Genomic DNA, 15,074 nt, shown 5'->3' on the forward strand with positions numbered 1-15,074 from the left:
TAATCAGCACACCTCTGCCCAAGCTACGCATGTGATGGCGTCAGCATGTGGCGTTACATCACGATGACGTCACAAATTTTGGCGATATGTGGCGTCATGATGACGTCATCACGTGATTTTTTTTTTTTTTTTGCATCAATCGTGTTCGCCGCCGACTGGAGACGCCGGTCACTCTTCGCGTTTCATGAGGCATCTAAGGCTTTCGCCTTAGTAATAATAATAATAATAATAATAATAATAATAATAATAATAATAATAATAATAATAATAAAAGAAGCCTGCCTGTTTTTCGAGCACTTGGATTTGGCACTCCGGAGAGGAGAAGTCCTTGCTGAAGTCCAGTCCGCACTCGCCTATGGCGACGCACTCTGGATTGGAGGCGACGCTCCGGAGGACTTCGAGCGTCTCGTCGTCGTCCCACGATTTGGCGTCGTGCGGGTGGATGCCTGCGCCGCCGAGCATGTGCATCAAACAGCGAAGCCACACGGGAGTGCAGCCTTACCTGCTGTGCAGTACACCGTCCCGGGATGCATTCGCGTCAGCCGAAGGGCCTCCTTGGTCGAGTGTAGAGACGTGCCCAGAACAATCATCTTCTTGACGCCCGCATCTCTGGCACGCTGAATGACACTCTCTAGGTCTCGGTTAAACTTTTTGTTCACTAGGTTAGCGCAAATGTCTACGAGTATGTAATTGTCATCAGACACGAACAGCTGATCGGTGCTCGACGCCATGTTATATATGACGTCACCCATTCCGTACCTAGTACCTTCCTAGAGCTAGTGGAGGAGACGCCCCTCAGCTGAAGCCGCGCGCCGCCATATTGCCATAGGCAGAAGGCGCGCCTTCCGCAACGCATGTCGCAGCGGCCGCATAGATGTTCCAGATGTTCTCTGGTGTGGTGGCGTCCGGGCGTTGTTGGGTACATCGTGCGTTGCGTACGGCTACATAAATCGAGCGAAAAGGTACTCTGGGGTGAAGTTTCAGTTGTAAGCAGAACATTTCGAGCTCGATGAAAGCTTCTCTGTATGCCGGAACGCATGCTGACAGCTCGCAACCTGTCTCTAATTTCACATCTGACGGTCATTCTTTTTTCCTAACCGGTTTCTTAAGAAGCCAAATGTTCGAAGCACGTTGGGTAGGCTGTTTGACGGGAAGTCTGGAAGCCAAAAGACGGCGATCACATGGCATCGAGGCACTTCTCGCCGAATTGTTTCGACCGGACTAGGCTGCGACCCGGTAGTTGTTCGACTGTGCTTGCCGCATTTGTAAAACACTTGCAAAACCCAGTGATAAACATTCTTGTGCTTGTTGGTAGCACTGGGGCGGAGCGCAAATAGGAAAAGGACGCACCGTTTGCTATTCGTTGAAATTATATAAATAGGCGACTCCCTAGATTTCGTTATCGGTTGCCCTGTTGTGTTATTCGCAATGCCCATAGACTGTCGCGCCGCCAAGCGGAATTCAGGAGCGTCCTCTCGAGGAGGGTTAGTAGACGACAAAATGGCAGCACTACGCAGTCGCTCCCTTGTTCGGCTGTGCTAGCCTCAGTGTTAACGCGTTGGCAAGAAAGGAACGCTACGACTTTGCATGTTCCCTGCATCAGTGAACAAACCGGGCCCTCCGTGACACGAGAAATCTGATTCGTTCTTGCGAGACGCGAAGTTTTCGTGAAAATACGTGGCAACTCGAGCTTTCAATGCTAGCCCAGAGCGTACACATACTATATCAGCTTCGCGAGGCTTTCTGTAGCCACGTAGGTTAGTTAAATGTTATCGTCTGACATATTCAGTTGAAGCTCACCCTGTTTTACTTGCATATAGCATTGGTCAGTGTTTCTTGTAGTGCATGAGTCGCGCGGGCTCGCGATGTGCTCTTGTATAACTGAGCGATCTCAAGTTGGCGACACATTAAAATAGAACCTCTAACCTTTGTCAGCAAAGCGCTGTTACGAATCGTGCGAGCGACGTTTCAATCATTCGAGCAGAGAACACCCATACACTTAGAGAAGGGAAACTGTACCTTTGACAGTGCAACGGAAATAAGGGTAGCGGTGGCGTTGTGAACTAAAGTAGCCGACCAAGAGATGCCGTTGTACAACAGGAAACGGAAATGAGTTTTATGCAATATGGCTGCCGTCGCTCGTTTTTGTACGGTCCCTCTCCGCCGCGTCCTCTCGGGAATGCCTGTGGCGGTGGCGCTGCGCGCAATCGGAGTTCCTTGAGCAGACGCCCCGCCCGCGACTCTCGCTTACGGGTGGCCTGGCGGAGCCGTTTACAACCGCGCTCTCGCGTTTGCTTACCTTTTCACGTCGAACGCCTGCGGTGTTTGCTTTTATTACAGAACGTGACATTGGGTACAAATAAGTAAGGAATACCTTAGCGCTAGTTAAAGTTGCAGAAGAGCACGAAGTCTGGCGTCACACAAGTTTCCCAGTGATAACCACCATCCCTCAGTGCATCCGTCCTGCTTATCACTTCACGAGCCGGAATTGAGAGCATCAGAATTGTTAATCTTTAATTGGTTCTTTGACATGGGTTTCGTCAGCGTCATTTAATTGCATCTTCTCGTCTTTAGCAGCTTAATTCTTTGCCGCTTTACTTCTCTTTCGCTGTTCAGTGATTTCGTGAAGAAGCAGAATCTAAGTAAAATGCAGAACTTCATGGAGGCTTTTTGTGATGAAATTTGCATGTACTTCACACCCCAGATGAGGCAAATCTGTTTTTTTCAAGAAAGCGCTAGCTTACTCACGCTGAAATAAGTGGTAAAGCTATTTTCAAGTTTTGCAATAGCTGCTTTGAGAGGTCCGGAGGGGTATATCAGGCCTCCGTTATCAAAGTGCGCTGTGAATAGGGAGGCCTGATCACTCCCTGTAGCTGTCTTTCTGTCTGATGTGAGACATGTTGTACAAGTCTCGCACTGGTGTCTTCTTTAGTGTCTTACGCGCCACATAATCAGCAATGTAGTAAGTCAGCATATCGTGGCTTTTTTTCCACGTATGCACTGTGGTCTGTGCCTGACGTTAGTGCAGTCTCCGCGCCACTGCACACACACACACACACACACACACACATATATATATATATATATATATATATATATATATATATATATATATATATATATATATATATATATATAGACAAAGCTTTATTTTTGTCCAAGCTTGCTGCGGTCCAGGAAGGCGGCAGACAGGGGACTATATAGCTATAGTGCCTATAGAATATACTATATATTCTAGGCACTATAATATAGCTCTATACAACGACGCCACAAATAAGTTGCGCCTCCAAATAACAGGCTGAGACATTTGCAGCAGAAGCTTGGCACATCAGAACCATGTGTGTCAGCCGAAGAACAGACATATGGTATCTTTACCACGAGTACCTTGCCACAAGGTTCGAAATTATAAAATGAAAGGGGTGTTGGATTTCATAATGTGCGTTGTATTTGATTTTTGTCCCCTCCGCTGAAAATATATAGGTTCGTTCTTTAATGACACTGTTGCATGCCGAAATGAGCGGGAAATAGGCTCGAAGCGCAGCGCAAGAACACATTCGCGGCACAAGAAATACTCATTCGCGGCACAAGAAATACTCAACCAGATGTGTCGTTCAATGTCAGTTTGTCGACTGCTAGCGCCCACCGCACATGTATCGCGTGCTTATTTCTTTCGTTTGCTTTTTTTTTTTTTTGAGGTATAGGGATAGCTGACCGTTCTCTCGCATCGTAGTACAAGGTATTCGAAATCGGTTACATTTCCAAAACAGAGAACACACATGACAGACTCGCGCTGCTTTTCGCCTTTCGGCTATTCACGTTTAGGTTGTTCTTCGGTATAGGTCTCCCTTTCGCAAGCGGGTAGCGAGCACACATGTCCTCATGAAAGTATCAAAATAGAAACACTATTTTTACACGCTTTAGACCACCGAAAAAGAGCCTAAAGTGTCCCTCCAACAATATATATATATATATATATATATATATATATATATATATATATATATATATATATATATATATATATATATATATATATATATATATATATATATATATATATATATATATATATTGTAGGACATTAAATAGATCCACTAACACTTGGAGCGAAATTGCATGAACTTAGCTTATGGTTAAAAAAAATCTCCAACATTACAATGTCTGTAATTAATATACTCACCCATTCTGAGAACTGCATTGCGTTTATTGTCTCCGTAACACATCGAGAACCAACCTTTATGATTACGAGACTTAGCACACTAAATATATCAGAAGTAACGTTCTTACTCTCAGAATTGTTTGCTTATTAAAAACTGATCTTAGAAATGTTTGGTACCTTCGTAAGGACAATTTAACAGCATATATATAATGATGGCAGTCTTGTGATAACAGTAGCTTCTTAAGAAAAAAAATAAAAGCCAATTTTTGGCCCTTTGGTTTTCCTTCGTGTATTAAATGAGTGTCTGGATCCACCACTGATCTTAGTGTCATCACGCCAGTGTCCAGACACGAGACGACATTGAATGCAATGTTTGGTCGGTTCAAGATGTTCCAGTCTCTGCCCACACGAACAGAACGAAAATGTGGAGTTCATGCGGGAGCGCAAAATAAAAGGCAAGGCGCGATACTCCACTGATTCCTCCTGCGCGACATGCACCGTGCAGGCGCTCCGATGGACCGCGGCGCCCCCTGCGCAAGCATCCGTTGCGCGGACGCGGCCTTGCATGGGGACGGCGCGGAGACGGCAGACTAGCCAGTATATTCTAGGGACCGTAGTTTTTGGTTGCTGTGCAGTGCGCTCCGGTCGCCCGTGCTCGTACAAAAGAAATAAATGTATATGCCACGTTTTGTTCACTTACCGAGCCCTGCGAATGTCGTAATGAATCTTCTGAACTGTCTTTCGTGTGTATTCCGTGCCCCAACTGTGTGAAATGCTACGAAGGTGCCAGGAGACGCCAATGCCTCAACTGGTATTAATGCACACAACACCGGCGATGTGTAAGCCTGATAATGTTTTATTACATATTCATAAATCATTACAAGACAAAGTACACCACTGAGCGTTCACACAAGCAAACAACGCGGTTACATCTTGAAGTAGTGGCTCATAAAGCGCGAACGCACGAGCAAGAAGAGCTACGAAACGTATGTATACGCTCGTCTACACTATAATTATTTCCCTATTTCCTCGTGCCAATTTTATGCAGCCTCTTTGGGACATCACCTGGCCGGTAGCCTTGCGGAGAGAATACGATAGCTTGCAGCGCAAAACTCAGTGGCTGGCAAAACTCGCTTCTCTAGACCTTTTGACTTCACATTGTGAAACCACCCGAATCCGTATTTTCCTTACTACTGGCTTGTTTCTTGACAAGTTTAGCACAGCAGGTAATGTGCCGCGCTGGTAAATGCGAGGACGTGGGTGTGAATTCCCTCCACGACGGCCGCATTTGTTTTGTTTTATCGCCTAGGAAAACTAGGCGACAAAATGGATGCGGCCGCCGTGACGGGCATTTCGGTGGGGTGCGAAAACCGAAAACACGTGTACTTAGATTAAGGTGCACATTAAAGAGCCCCAGGTGGTCAAAACTGATGCGGAGTGCCCACTATGATGCGCGTCATAATCGCATCGTGGTTTCAGCACGTAATTCTCCAAAAACAATTCATATATTAAATTTCTATGGATCCAAACTATTTTAACTGGTGGAGCGAACCTATAATAAATTCGCCCTGGAAGAAAAATTATCCTAACGTCTAGTTTCTCTCTGCAGAGGCAATCGGCTAAGTTGTGTCCAAAGAGGCAAGTAATGGCTCGGAGTAGCACAAAATTTGTTTCAGCTTGCAGCTGACCGCAGGCAAGTGGGCTGGGAAAATCCCAACCTTTCTTGGTAAAGAGCCCACTTGACAGCACGGCAAGTGCCCAGAAATTAATAGGCATGGTCTAATCATTTTGTGCGTTCCCACATTGTAAGTAACCAGCTTAATTCACAACACAGATACATAACAAACGCTTCATGGTCACAACAATACTGTAGGAAATATCAGTACATTGCTTGTAAACACATGGACAACAAGTAAAATTGTACAAACAAGTCATGAGCTCCTTGGATTGCTTATCCTTTTTGCTTAGAACAATTATAACACAGCAGTGTATGAGCACAAAAACAATAGTCTTGAACTGCTAAGTCAATTTTTGCAGCAGACTTCCAAGTCTTTGACTGGCTTAATTCACTGTTTTTGAATTCCAAATACCAAAGAATCCTAATATGTACAAACTAGGGGTGTGCGAATATCCGAGTGTCGAATTCGAATCAAATAGTACCTAATTGAATAATTCGATTCGACTTTCGAATAGCTAGTATTCGAAGTTTCGAATAATTCGACAGGACAAATATCTAAAGCGTGACAAAGGCCGATGGTGCAACTTGGTCAGGGTGGAGTGGCAAAAACTAATGCTAACGTCGTTACACTAAGCCTTCCGTTAAAACTTTCACTGACATTCTGGTTCAAAAGCGAGCGCACACTCATCTTAAAAGAGATTGTCATTTCCGCACGTAGGAAAACACATGAGAATACTGTCAAGCCCTTCACAACTTCGTTCCCAAAACGAAGGCACGGACTTCTTGCGCAGTTCGGTCGCGTATGCTGCAAGCGCCGTAAAACGTCCCGACTTTGACCTGCGAAACCCTCGGTCATTGGCTTTGCTTGTAAAAGTTTGTTCACGCTGGGCAGTCGCCACTGCCACACCGAACCACTCGTTCAGACACTTCCATCGTTGCGGCACGCAGTTGAAACGCTGCTGTGAACGGGCGCCAGAAGATTTTTGGGCACGGAGCACCCTTGGCGATGAAGCACAACATTACCGTTGTCAGATGAGCCGTATTGCGCGACCATGGGGAAAAAACTAGCCACCGTACCCCCCCTCTGTTAGTCTTTAGGAGGTTTGGAGTGGCGCTGCTGACTGGAATGGCGGCTCTTCTATCAACATGCTTGCGCGCCCATAAAAACTGAAACAAAAGCCACTCTCGAACAAGTGCGTAATGAAACTGTCGGCACGCCGTAGCGTCCCTGATTTGCCCTTTGTCTTGCCGTAACTGGCGGTACACATTTTGTGTAAGTATACTATTCGATATTCGATATTTTTGGCCACTATTCGATTCGATTTGAGGTGAAATTTCACAATTCGCACACCCCTAGTACAAACAATTGCAGAAACAGTTTGCGACAGTGAGCACTGCAAAATGGGCCATTAGTCACTTCCATCATAATACGAAGCAGTTTCTCTGACACCCCTCTCAAGTGTGCTACAGCACCTATTTGAACATAGAATGCTTCTTTCAATTTTCTGACAAAATTGAAAGCTGCTTCTGTGGGCACTGTTAAATTACCTACAGTCTTGTCCTGCACCTCCACTGCTTTGAACATCATGGAGATTTGGTTTGGTGAAGACAAATCTTGGCTTTTGTCTTTCAAGAGATCCTTGCACTGTAAGCATGGCGCTTTTTTCAGAAATGCTTGTACTAGGTATCCCGACACGTAACAAACTATGTTTGATTCAAGTACATCTGCTGGTTCTTCGGTGTCTGAAAGGTTTGAGCTGAAGGTGTCGGCCACAGTAGGACTTTCTTGATCGAGTCTTAATTTCTTTAGCTCAGTTAGAAGAACAGCCTTATCTGCTTGGCAGTTGCTGCCATCTGAAAGCTTGAAGAGCTTCCCGACAATGATATGCCTGAGACCGGCAGTGAACTGAAATGTGTTTGCAGTCTCGTTACAGCTATGCTGCTGCCGAATGATCCCAAACAAGTTCTCCAAGGGATCCTGATTCAGACGACGAGCGAGCAAAAACTTGAAGTTATAGGATTTCTGCAGATCTGCCCACAGCATACAAACCGCTTTAATTATCACCTGCCAGCCCTAATGGTTCTTGGTTGCCTAGGTTCTTTGAATATCCAAGATTTAATCCTTTGAATCCAAGAATGCAACAATTCAATGTACCCTGTAGAAGTATTAATTGTATACCTCATTTTTCTCTCAGCTATCTTTACACAAGAACTGTTTAATGAATCAAACTGATCTATTTTAACAACGAACTCAGCTGTGCTTGTGGCTTCTGGTGGAGAACATTAAATGCTATGAATGCTTCTATTGCTAGATAGACACTGTTGCTGAGCACCCACTTTACTTTCATGTTACGAAATGCACTTTCCTAGATGTGCCCTCAGTGAGTTTAGGTAGGCATTTTAGTTTCAGGTGATGTGTTGATTCATACAAACCTTAATATGCCCCCAGAAAGCAACATTATCACCAACAGGAATATCATGCTTCCTCAGATTATTCCTCATACATTTCAACAGGTGGGGGACGTCAAAAATGAAGGAAATCTATTTATCAGCAATAAAGAAAGGCCTGTCAGGGCTCACACCCGTGTCCTTGCAATAACGCAATTGCTGCTACCCTGGTCACAAACCAATGCTTTGACGAAGAGGCCACATGCCTTTAGCTCAATGATTAGCTTTTTCAATGACATTAAAAGGGGCCCTGCGCGAACTGTCCCCTCTCTTCTCAAAAAGGCTACTGGCGCTGTATCCATTTCTTCGCTATCCCAGAGACCACAAGTGCTGCAGTGTGCGCTGTGCCATTTGTTCTTTCTCTGGCATTATCAACATATCCATGTATGATGTCTTCCTTAGGGTCATACTGCAGATTTCTTTTTAATGAAATTTTGTCAAAAATTAGGCAGCAAGCTCTGTCTTGAATTTCCCAATTTTTTTTTTGCCTTTTCTTTGAATAACTCGAGAATCTGAGGCAGAACTCCTGTCTTTATTTTTACGGCCGACAGCCACGCCCTTCAGGACTTTACTGTGGGAAGGCTCAGTACTAGGGGTGTGCGAATATTCGAGTTTCGAATTCGAATTGAATTAACTAATCGAATAATTCGATTCGACTTTCGAATAGCTAGTATTCAAACTTTCGAATAATTCGACAGTACGAATATCTAAAACGCGACAAAGGCCAATGGTGCAACTTGGTGAAGGTGGGGTGGCTAAAACTAACGCTAACGTCGTTCCAATAGGCCTTTGTTAAAACTTTCACTGATTTCCTGGTTCGTAAATGAGCGCGTGTTTACTTTAGAGGAGGTTATGTTATTTCAGCACGTAAAAAAAAAGAAAGACGAGAAAAGTGGCAAGCCCTTCTCAACTTCACTTCCGAAACGAAGGTACGGACTTTTGAATAGTTCGGTCGCGTATGCCGCAAGTGCCGTAGAACGTCCCGAATTTGGCATGCGAAACCCTTGAGGATTGGCTTCACATGTAAAAATTTGACCACGCTGCACATTCGCCACTGCCGTACTGCACCACTCGTTCAGAAACTCCCATCGTTCCGGTGCTCAAACAAAACGCTGCTGTGAAAGGGCGCCTGAAGATTTTTGGGCCCAGAGCATGGCCATAGAGCACAATAACATGACCGTTGCCAGATGAGCCGTATTGTACAATTATACAGAAAAAAAACTAGCTACCATACCACCACCCTCTGTTGCCCAAGAGGTTAAGAGTGGCATGGCTAACTGGAATGGCAGCTCTTCTATCAACATGGTTGCGCGTCCATAAAACTTGGAAAAAAAAAGAAAAAAAAACCTCCCGAACAAGCACGTAACAAACCTGTCACCACGCCGTAGCTTTCTTGATTTTTCCTTTCTCTTGCCGTTACTGACAGTGCACGCTTCAATACTATGCGATATTTTCAGCCACTATGCGGCACTATTCGATTCGAGATGAATTTTCACTATTCACACACCCCTACTTAGTACCTTTGATAGATATTTATATGCCTCAGGGCTTGTAAAGTAAAGACTGAGGGCAAACTGTCTAAGTTGCATCGGCCATCGTCTCCCATGTTTGTTCAGTGGTTGCAGATGCATTTGCACTCTTAGAATTTCCAAAAAGTCCTTCTTTAGGTACCTGCCTGCTTCAAGAAGAAGCTGCGCATGAGATGCAATTGGTTTCTTGGACTTTTTAAGTCTTGCAACAATTTGATGGAGGTGGGAGTTCTCGTCGCAGTAGTGCTGAAGCCTCTTCATATAACGTGGAGTGAGCACTTTCCGGGTCCTGGTCCTGGCTCTTGGGGTTCCTGGAAAATCAAAAAGCCACATCACTAATGTTGTGTCGAAGCAGGAGGCTTTAAGACTTACACTTTGGTTAAATGGTTTGCTAAGTTTGGTACACTAGAAACACGTACATTTGTATTTTAATGCAACGTATTATTACCTGGAATTTTGGGTGCATCCTTTACAAAATTTGCAAGCTATGCCCAAATTGAAATGCCAGGTCAGGCTAGTGTAAAAGGCTATTTTGGTATTTTTGCATGTTGTGAGAACAAAATAAACACAGGTAAAATGTATTTTTTGTCACACAGCCACGTATATGACTGGCCAAAAGTAGGCACACACCCAGTGGCAGATAGTAAAACGTTAAAACAAAAGTGCATTTATTTAATGAGAGCATCTATTTAATGTAATTAGCTGTATCATTAACCTGTTGTAGTGCCAATATTTATATATTGGGGACGCATGTGGGAATAATTCCTTTTTGTTTTGTAGAATGAAGACACACTTACTGGAATTACTATGTAATCTTGCATTGACCTTGCTTAATAAGAGGAAGAATACCTACTCTGTGTAGTCGGTGCTGTTGGCAATGGCTCCTGTGCCCCATGAGATGCTGGCTCTTGTATTGGTGGAGAGATTTTGATGGGGCACTGGAAAAAAATGCTGTATATCACTATAATAAGTTTAAGCAGGAGCAATGGCATTGTGCTTTATTTTTGGAAAAGCTCCCACTTACTGGTCTCACGCCTTGATGCTGAGAGCTCTGGAGAGAAGTCGGGGAAATCTTGGTATTCTGAAAGTACACATCATTACATTAATTCTATATCCGCTTTAGAAAAAAAACACCATCAGATGAAATACACACTTTCAATCAAGTAAACAATGAAAATTACCATCTATGGAAGCAGCGAAACGAAGCTTCGACACTTGTGACATAAGAAATATTATTCGCGAAACCACTGCCGTTACAGGGTGGAAGGTACAAAATACTCATCAGGCAAAATTCGTTACAAAATTTAGATTTTATAGTAATCGTGAAACCAAGGAAAATGATGGGTTTCTGAACAATCTCGACGGTCCCAACACACACACACCCCTACATTCTGGCGAGATGGGTCTTAGATCTCAATATCGGTGGAGGGGTATGAGACCCCCAGAGACCGCATTAACTTTAAGCCCCCTTGACTTTAAGGACTGCTGATAATAATCTAAATGTTTAACACAATCTAATCATTCATGAAGAACCCCAAAGCACTTAAACGTTCTCTTTCACCTAATGCGATTACCATTACGTTCAATAATCACCGCTGTTCGCGCCCCCTCGCGGATATAAAATCTCTTTTAAAAAACTTGTGCTCGATTATTAGAAACGCTGCACGCATAGCCACTTCAAATTGCCTCACGCGCAATCCCTTTAGGTACAGTACACCGAAATCACAAACCAGACGTGTCGCGTGTGCAAGTTACACGGCAATGCAAAGCTGACACTGAACAATATGTGGTTTATGTATTCGTCATTACAGCAATATATTAGTTGATGTAAAAACTATGTCAAAGAAACGACGACGGACCATTGAACAAGAGCATAACTGACGCTCCGGCTTACCTGTTTACGGTGCGGAATCAACAGATCGACCTCCATGAAAGCGTCAAACGTACCCCTCGATCTCGATCGCTGCGGCATTCCTAATTCGCCGGTAAACTGAGTCAGCTACTATTGCTGTAAAGATAAAAGGGCGTCTGCGAACTGAAGCGAAAGGTGCTTCCGCATTTACGTTGCCGCCGAACAATTTGAACGCCAACGGCCACGGAAAAGATGGATACAAATTGGATTTTGGTCCAGTTAGTCATCACTGAAGTCTTAAAATGTTGACACTTCAATTAAAAAGCAGCTATACATATTAAGTCTAAACATAAGTAACTCTCTAGCTATCCAAAGCAAAATAACATGTTTGAATGATTCATTGGCTTGCGCAAAACAATTTCTTAAAGTTAAAAATTTGGGTGGTTTAGCGCCCCTAACAGGGAAATTGCAAACTAAGATAGCCGACCGCTAAAAGAGGATTTAGTAGCTCCACTTTGCGCGCATATCGATGGAACTCGCCGCGGTCGATTTTTTCGCCCTCTGCGGCGATCGCTAGAACTTGAGACTTTCCGGGGCCTGATTCGAGGACGCGTCTGCTCGACGCCTTTCGTGGAGCGAACGCTTTCCATCCACGCCGTCCAGGTAGTGTTGGGTTTCATAGCCACCGCTGCGCCGCTTGTTTTTGTACGTTTGTTGATAGGTGGCAGCACACTGCAAGCGATTTGCTTGTTGACCGGTTTGAGCAACGTTTATAGAACCAGGTCAGTTGCAAAACTGAGCGATGTTGCGCGGCGCTGCCGCTATCAGCGACAGATGTGGCGCTGCTGTCGCAACAGGATTCACTCACTCCACTCTCTCCAGCCAGCGGTGAATGTTGCGGCGCGTTAGTATCAGTGGAGGCTGCTTTCTGCTTGAACAGTTTTACGCTTTCCGCGCCCTATTGTGCTTCGGATGTGCTGCGTGTCTTCACCATGCCGACATGTTGTGTTCCCGGCTGTACGAGCGGTTACAGGAAATCCGAGACACCACGACGTTTCTTTTGTGCCTAGGGTCACTAACTCTTCAATGAAGGGAGGCGGGGTAAACTAACATAGGGAGCCAGCGAAGTCAGTTTTCTCAATTGCGGTATATTCCAGAAAAATCCACTGTTTCTTTATTGTTTCGTCCTCTTGAAGTTGTACTTCAGCTGGCTACGTGCTGCTCGCAACATTTCCTCTTGCTGGAGAGTGTACACGTAAAAGTTGTCGCGCTTCATGCCGAAGTTCAGCCAAAGTATTTAAAGACCTTCGAATCCACCGCCAGCCACCGCAACATTGCTTCGTGCGTGCTATTCGTCAGAACATCGTGTTCTGGAGCGTGACGTGCGTTGTCGGGTGTGCGTTGCATCACATAAAAATTTTTAACTGGATGGTCCCGAATAAATCCCGGACATATAGCTGTCCCGACAGGGACGGCTCAGGACTCTGTATGAAAAGTCGGGACAGTCCCGCGAAGTCCGCCACGGTTGATAACCCTATTTGTGCCCCGCGTGATCCGGACCAGCGAAAGAGCGTATGCTTGGCCATGTTGGTAATTCATGTTTCACTTTTTGAGCGCACAATTGAACAAAGACGAAAAGCAACGCGGACACAGCGCTTGGTGTCCGCGTCGCTTTTCGGCGCTCAAAAAGTGAAACATGAAACGAACCAGCGAGTGGCGTGGGATCGCGCCATTCCTCGTGAGGATAAGAAACTGACCGACACCTCACGTATGTGTGCATGATATGCACCTTCACGACGAAGACATCCTGAACACTTTCACTCACATGGTCTATGGTAAGAATTAAGGCTGAAATCGCCAGCGGAAAGGAGCCTTGTGGAAGGATGCGTCCCAACGATATTCCCGAACTTGCCTTGATTTGAGTGATTCTAAAAATCGTGCTGTAAATAATATTTTACACTTAACTGGAGCTGTTGTGATAAGGTTTAATGCTTGAGACTGCAAATAAATCGTGCCGTTTGTGTGCATCACACTATACATGCCATATCTCAAAAATCGTTGCACTGCATTGCGTGCGTACGTAAAATAATAGATTTTTTTTTTCCGTAGCAGGACTGAAAGTGTGGCGTGCGGCGATTTTACCGCTCAATGATTGCGAATAACGACAGCCGCGATACAGAGTGAAAACGCCTCACTTCAAAAAATATAAAGTGAAGAATTATCGGGAAAAAAAAAACAGCGCAAAAAAGACGGACAACCAGAAAAAGGAATGCACAAACAACAGCGCTGACTTACAACAAAGATTTATTCGTTAACACCGTGCAATACTTGCACAGTCCAAAACGAAAAGAAGGAAGTACCAACACGCCCAAGCATCCACTTTAGCTAAAGAATTACGCTACGGGAATGCGTCATATAGTTAATTTCTTATAGGGTAATGGACAGACTCGTATGTTATGCTATCCAGCATCAGTTATCTTGGGCAGTCTGGAAAGCCCTAGCATTACTGACCTTGCCTTACCGCTGCTAAATGTTACTCAGTTTGGCGTTGCAGCGGCAGCGCAACGAAAAATCTCGATAATATACAGTCGGCAAGTAAACAACAGAGCCCTTTCTCAACAGCTGTCCCAGCGTCTTGCCACGCAGACAGGCGTTTTCGTCTGCTAGCGGAAGCTTGTTGCGCCGCCAGCGCCACCAAACCGGAAGCTGCCCTGGCGCCGCGCGACGGGTTGGCTGACGCGGGGAGTTTTGCAACTTACCTGGTTCTATAAACGTTGGGTTTGAGAGCAAAATGTTCGCGTCCAGATGTATCTCTAATTGTAAACATTGTAAACGTGGTGACGCGGAGTGGTCGAAGTCGTTCGGCGGAAGAAATTCTTCAGATTGCTTTCAGCAGTGATGTTGAAGGAAACCATCTTGACGACGAGGATTTTTAAGACTGTGAAAGCACCGAGAGTGACAGCGACGATGAACCACAACTGCTAACTCACGAGGAGCGAGTTGCACTTCACGTCCCCTCGTGCGTTAATGTTCTTTCACGCTCGTAAGTCACTTTGATTGTAGGGTGAGTCCACGTAAGATCGAACAAACGATGGCTGGTCGACCTCTCAAATTTATTTCAAAATTTTATATATTATTGCCTGATGAGTGGAAAGAAGAGATCCGCAATTTGTTTTGCCGCCAAAAATTTTTTCGGACCACAGGAAATCAACAATGACGAAGAGGTGGAGTGGAGCGCTCATCCGCTCTGCTGTTTTGGCCAACTTTCGTTATGAATTGCACAAAATATATTAAAGTTAGGTAGCTGAAATTTATTTACCTAAATATATGCATGTTTTTGCTTCTGCTCAGGTATTTTCAGTTTTTATGTGTAGTGTAGATGTTTTTATAAAAAAACCTCAAAAATGG

The 15,074-nt window shown here is 44.6% G+C and overlaps 1 protein-coding gene across 1 annotated transcript in view; it reads right to left on the reverse strand.

Moving 5' to 3' along the window:
- LOC119394525 (3'-5' ssDNA/RNA exonuclease TatD) overlaps window positions 1-751 on the reverse strand; it is a 100,676-nt gene extending 99,925 nt beyond the window's left edge. The window contains exons 1-2 of the mRNA XM_037661851.2: window positions 503-751; window positions 283-446 (exon numbers count right to left, since the gene is read on the reverse strand). Coding sequence (XP_037517779.2) covers window positions 283-446; window positions 503-731 — 393 coding nt within the window. The 5' untranslated portion in view covers window positions 732-751. The remainder of the gene's footprint in view (window positions 1-282; window positions 447-502) is intronic.
- Window positions 752-15,074: the final 14,323 nt, after the last annotated feature.

Source organism: Rhipicephalus sanguineus, chromosome 5 (assembly GCF_013339695.2).
Source record: "Rhipicephalus sanguineus isolate Rsan-2018 chromosome 5, BIME_Rsan_1.4, whole genome shotgun sequence".
Taxonomy (NCBI): domain Eukaryota; kingdom Metazoa; phylum Arthropoda; class Arachnida; order Ixodida; family Ixodidae; genus Rhipicephalus; species Rhipicephalus sanguineus.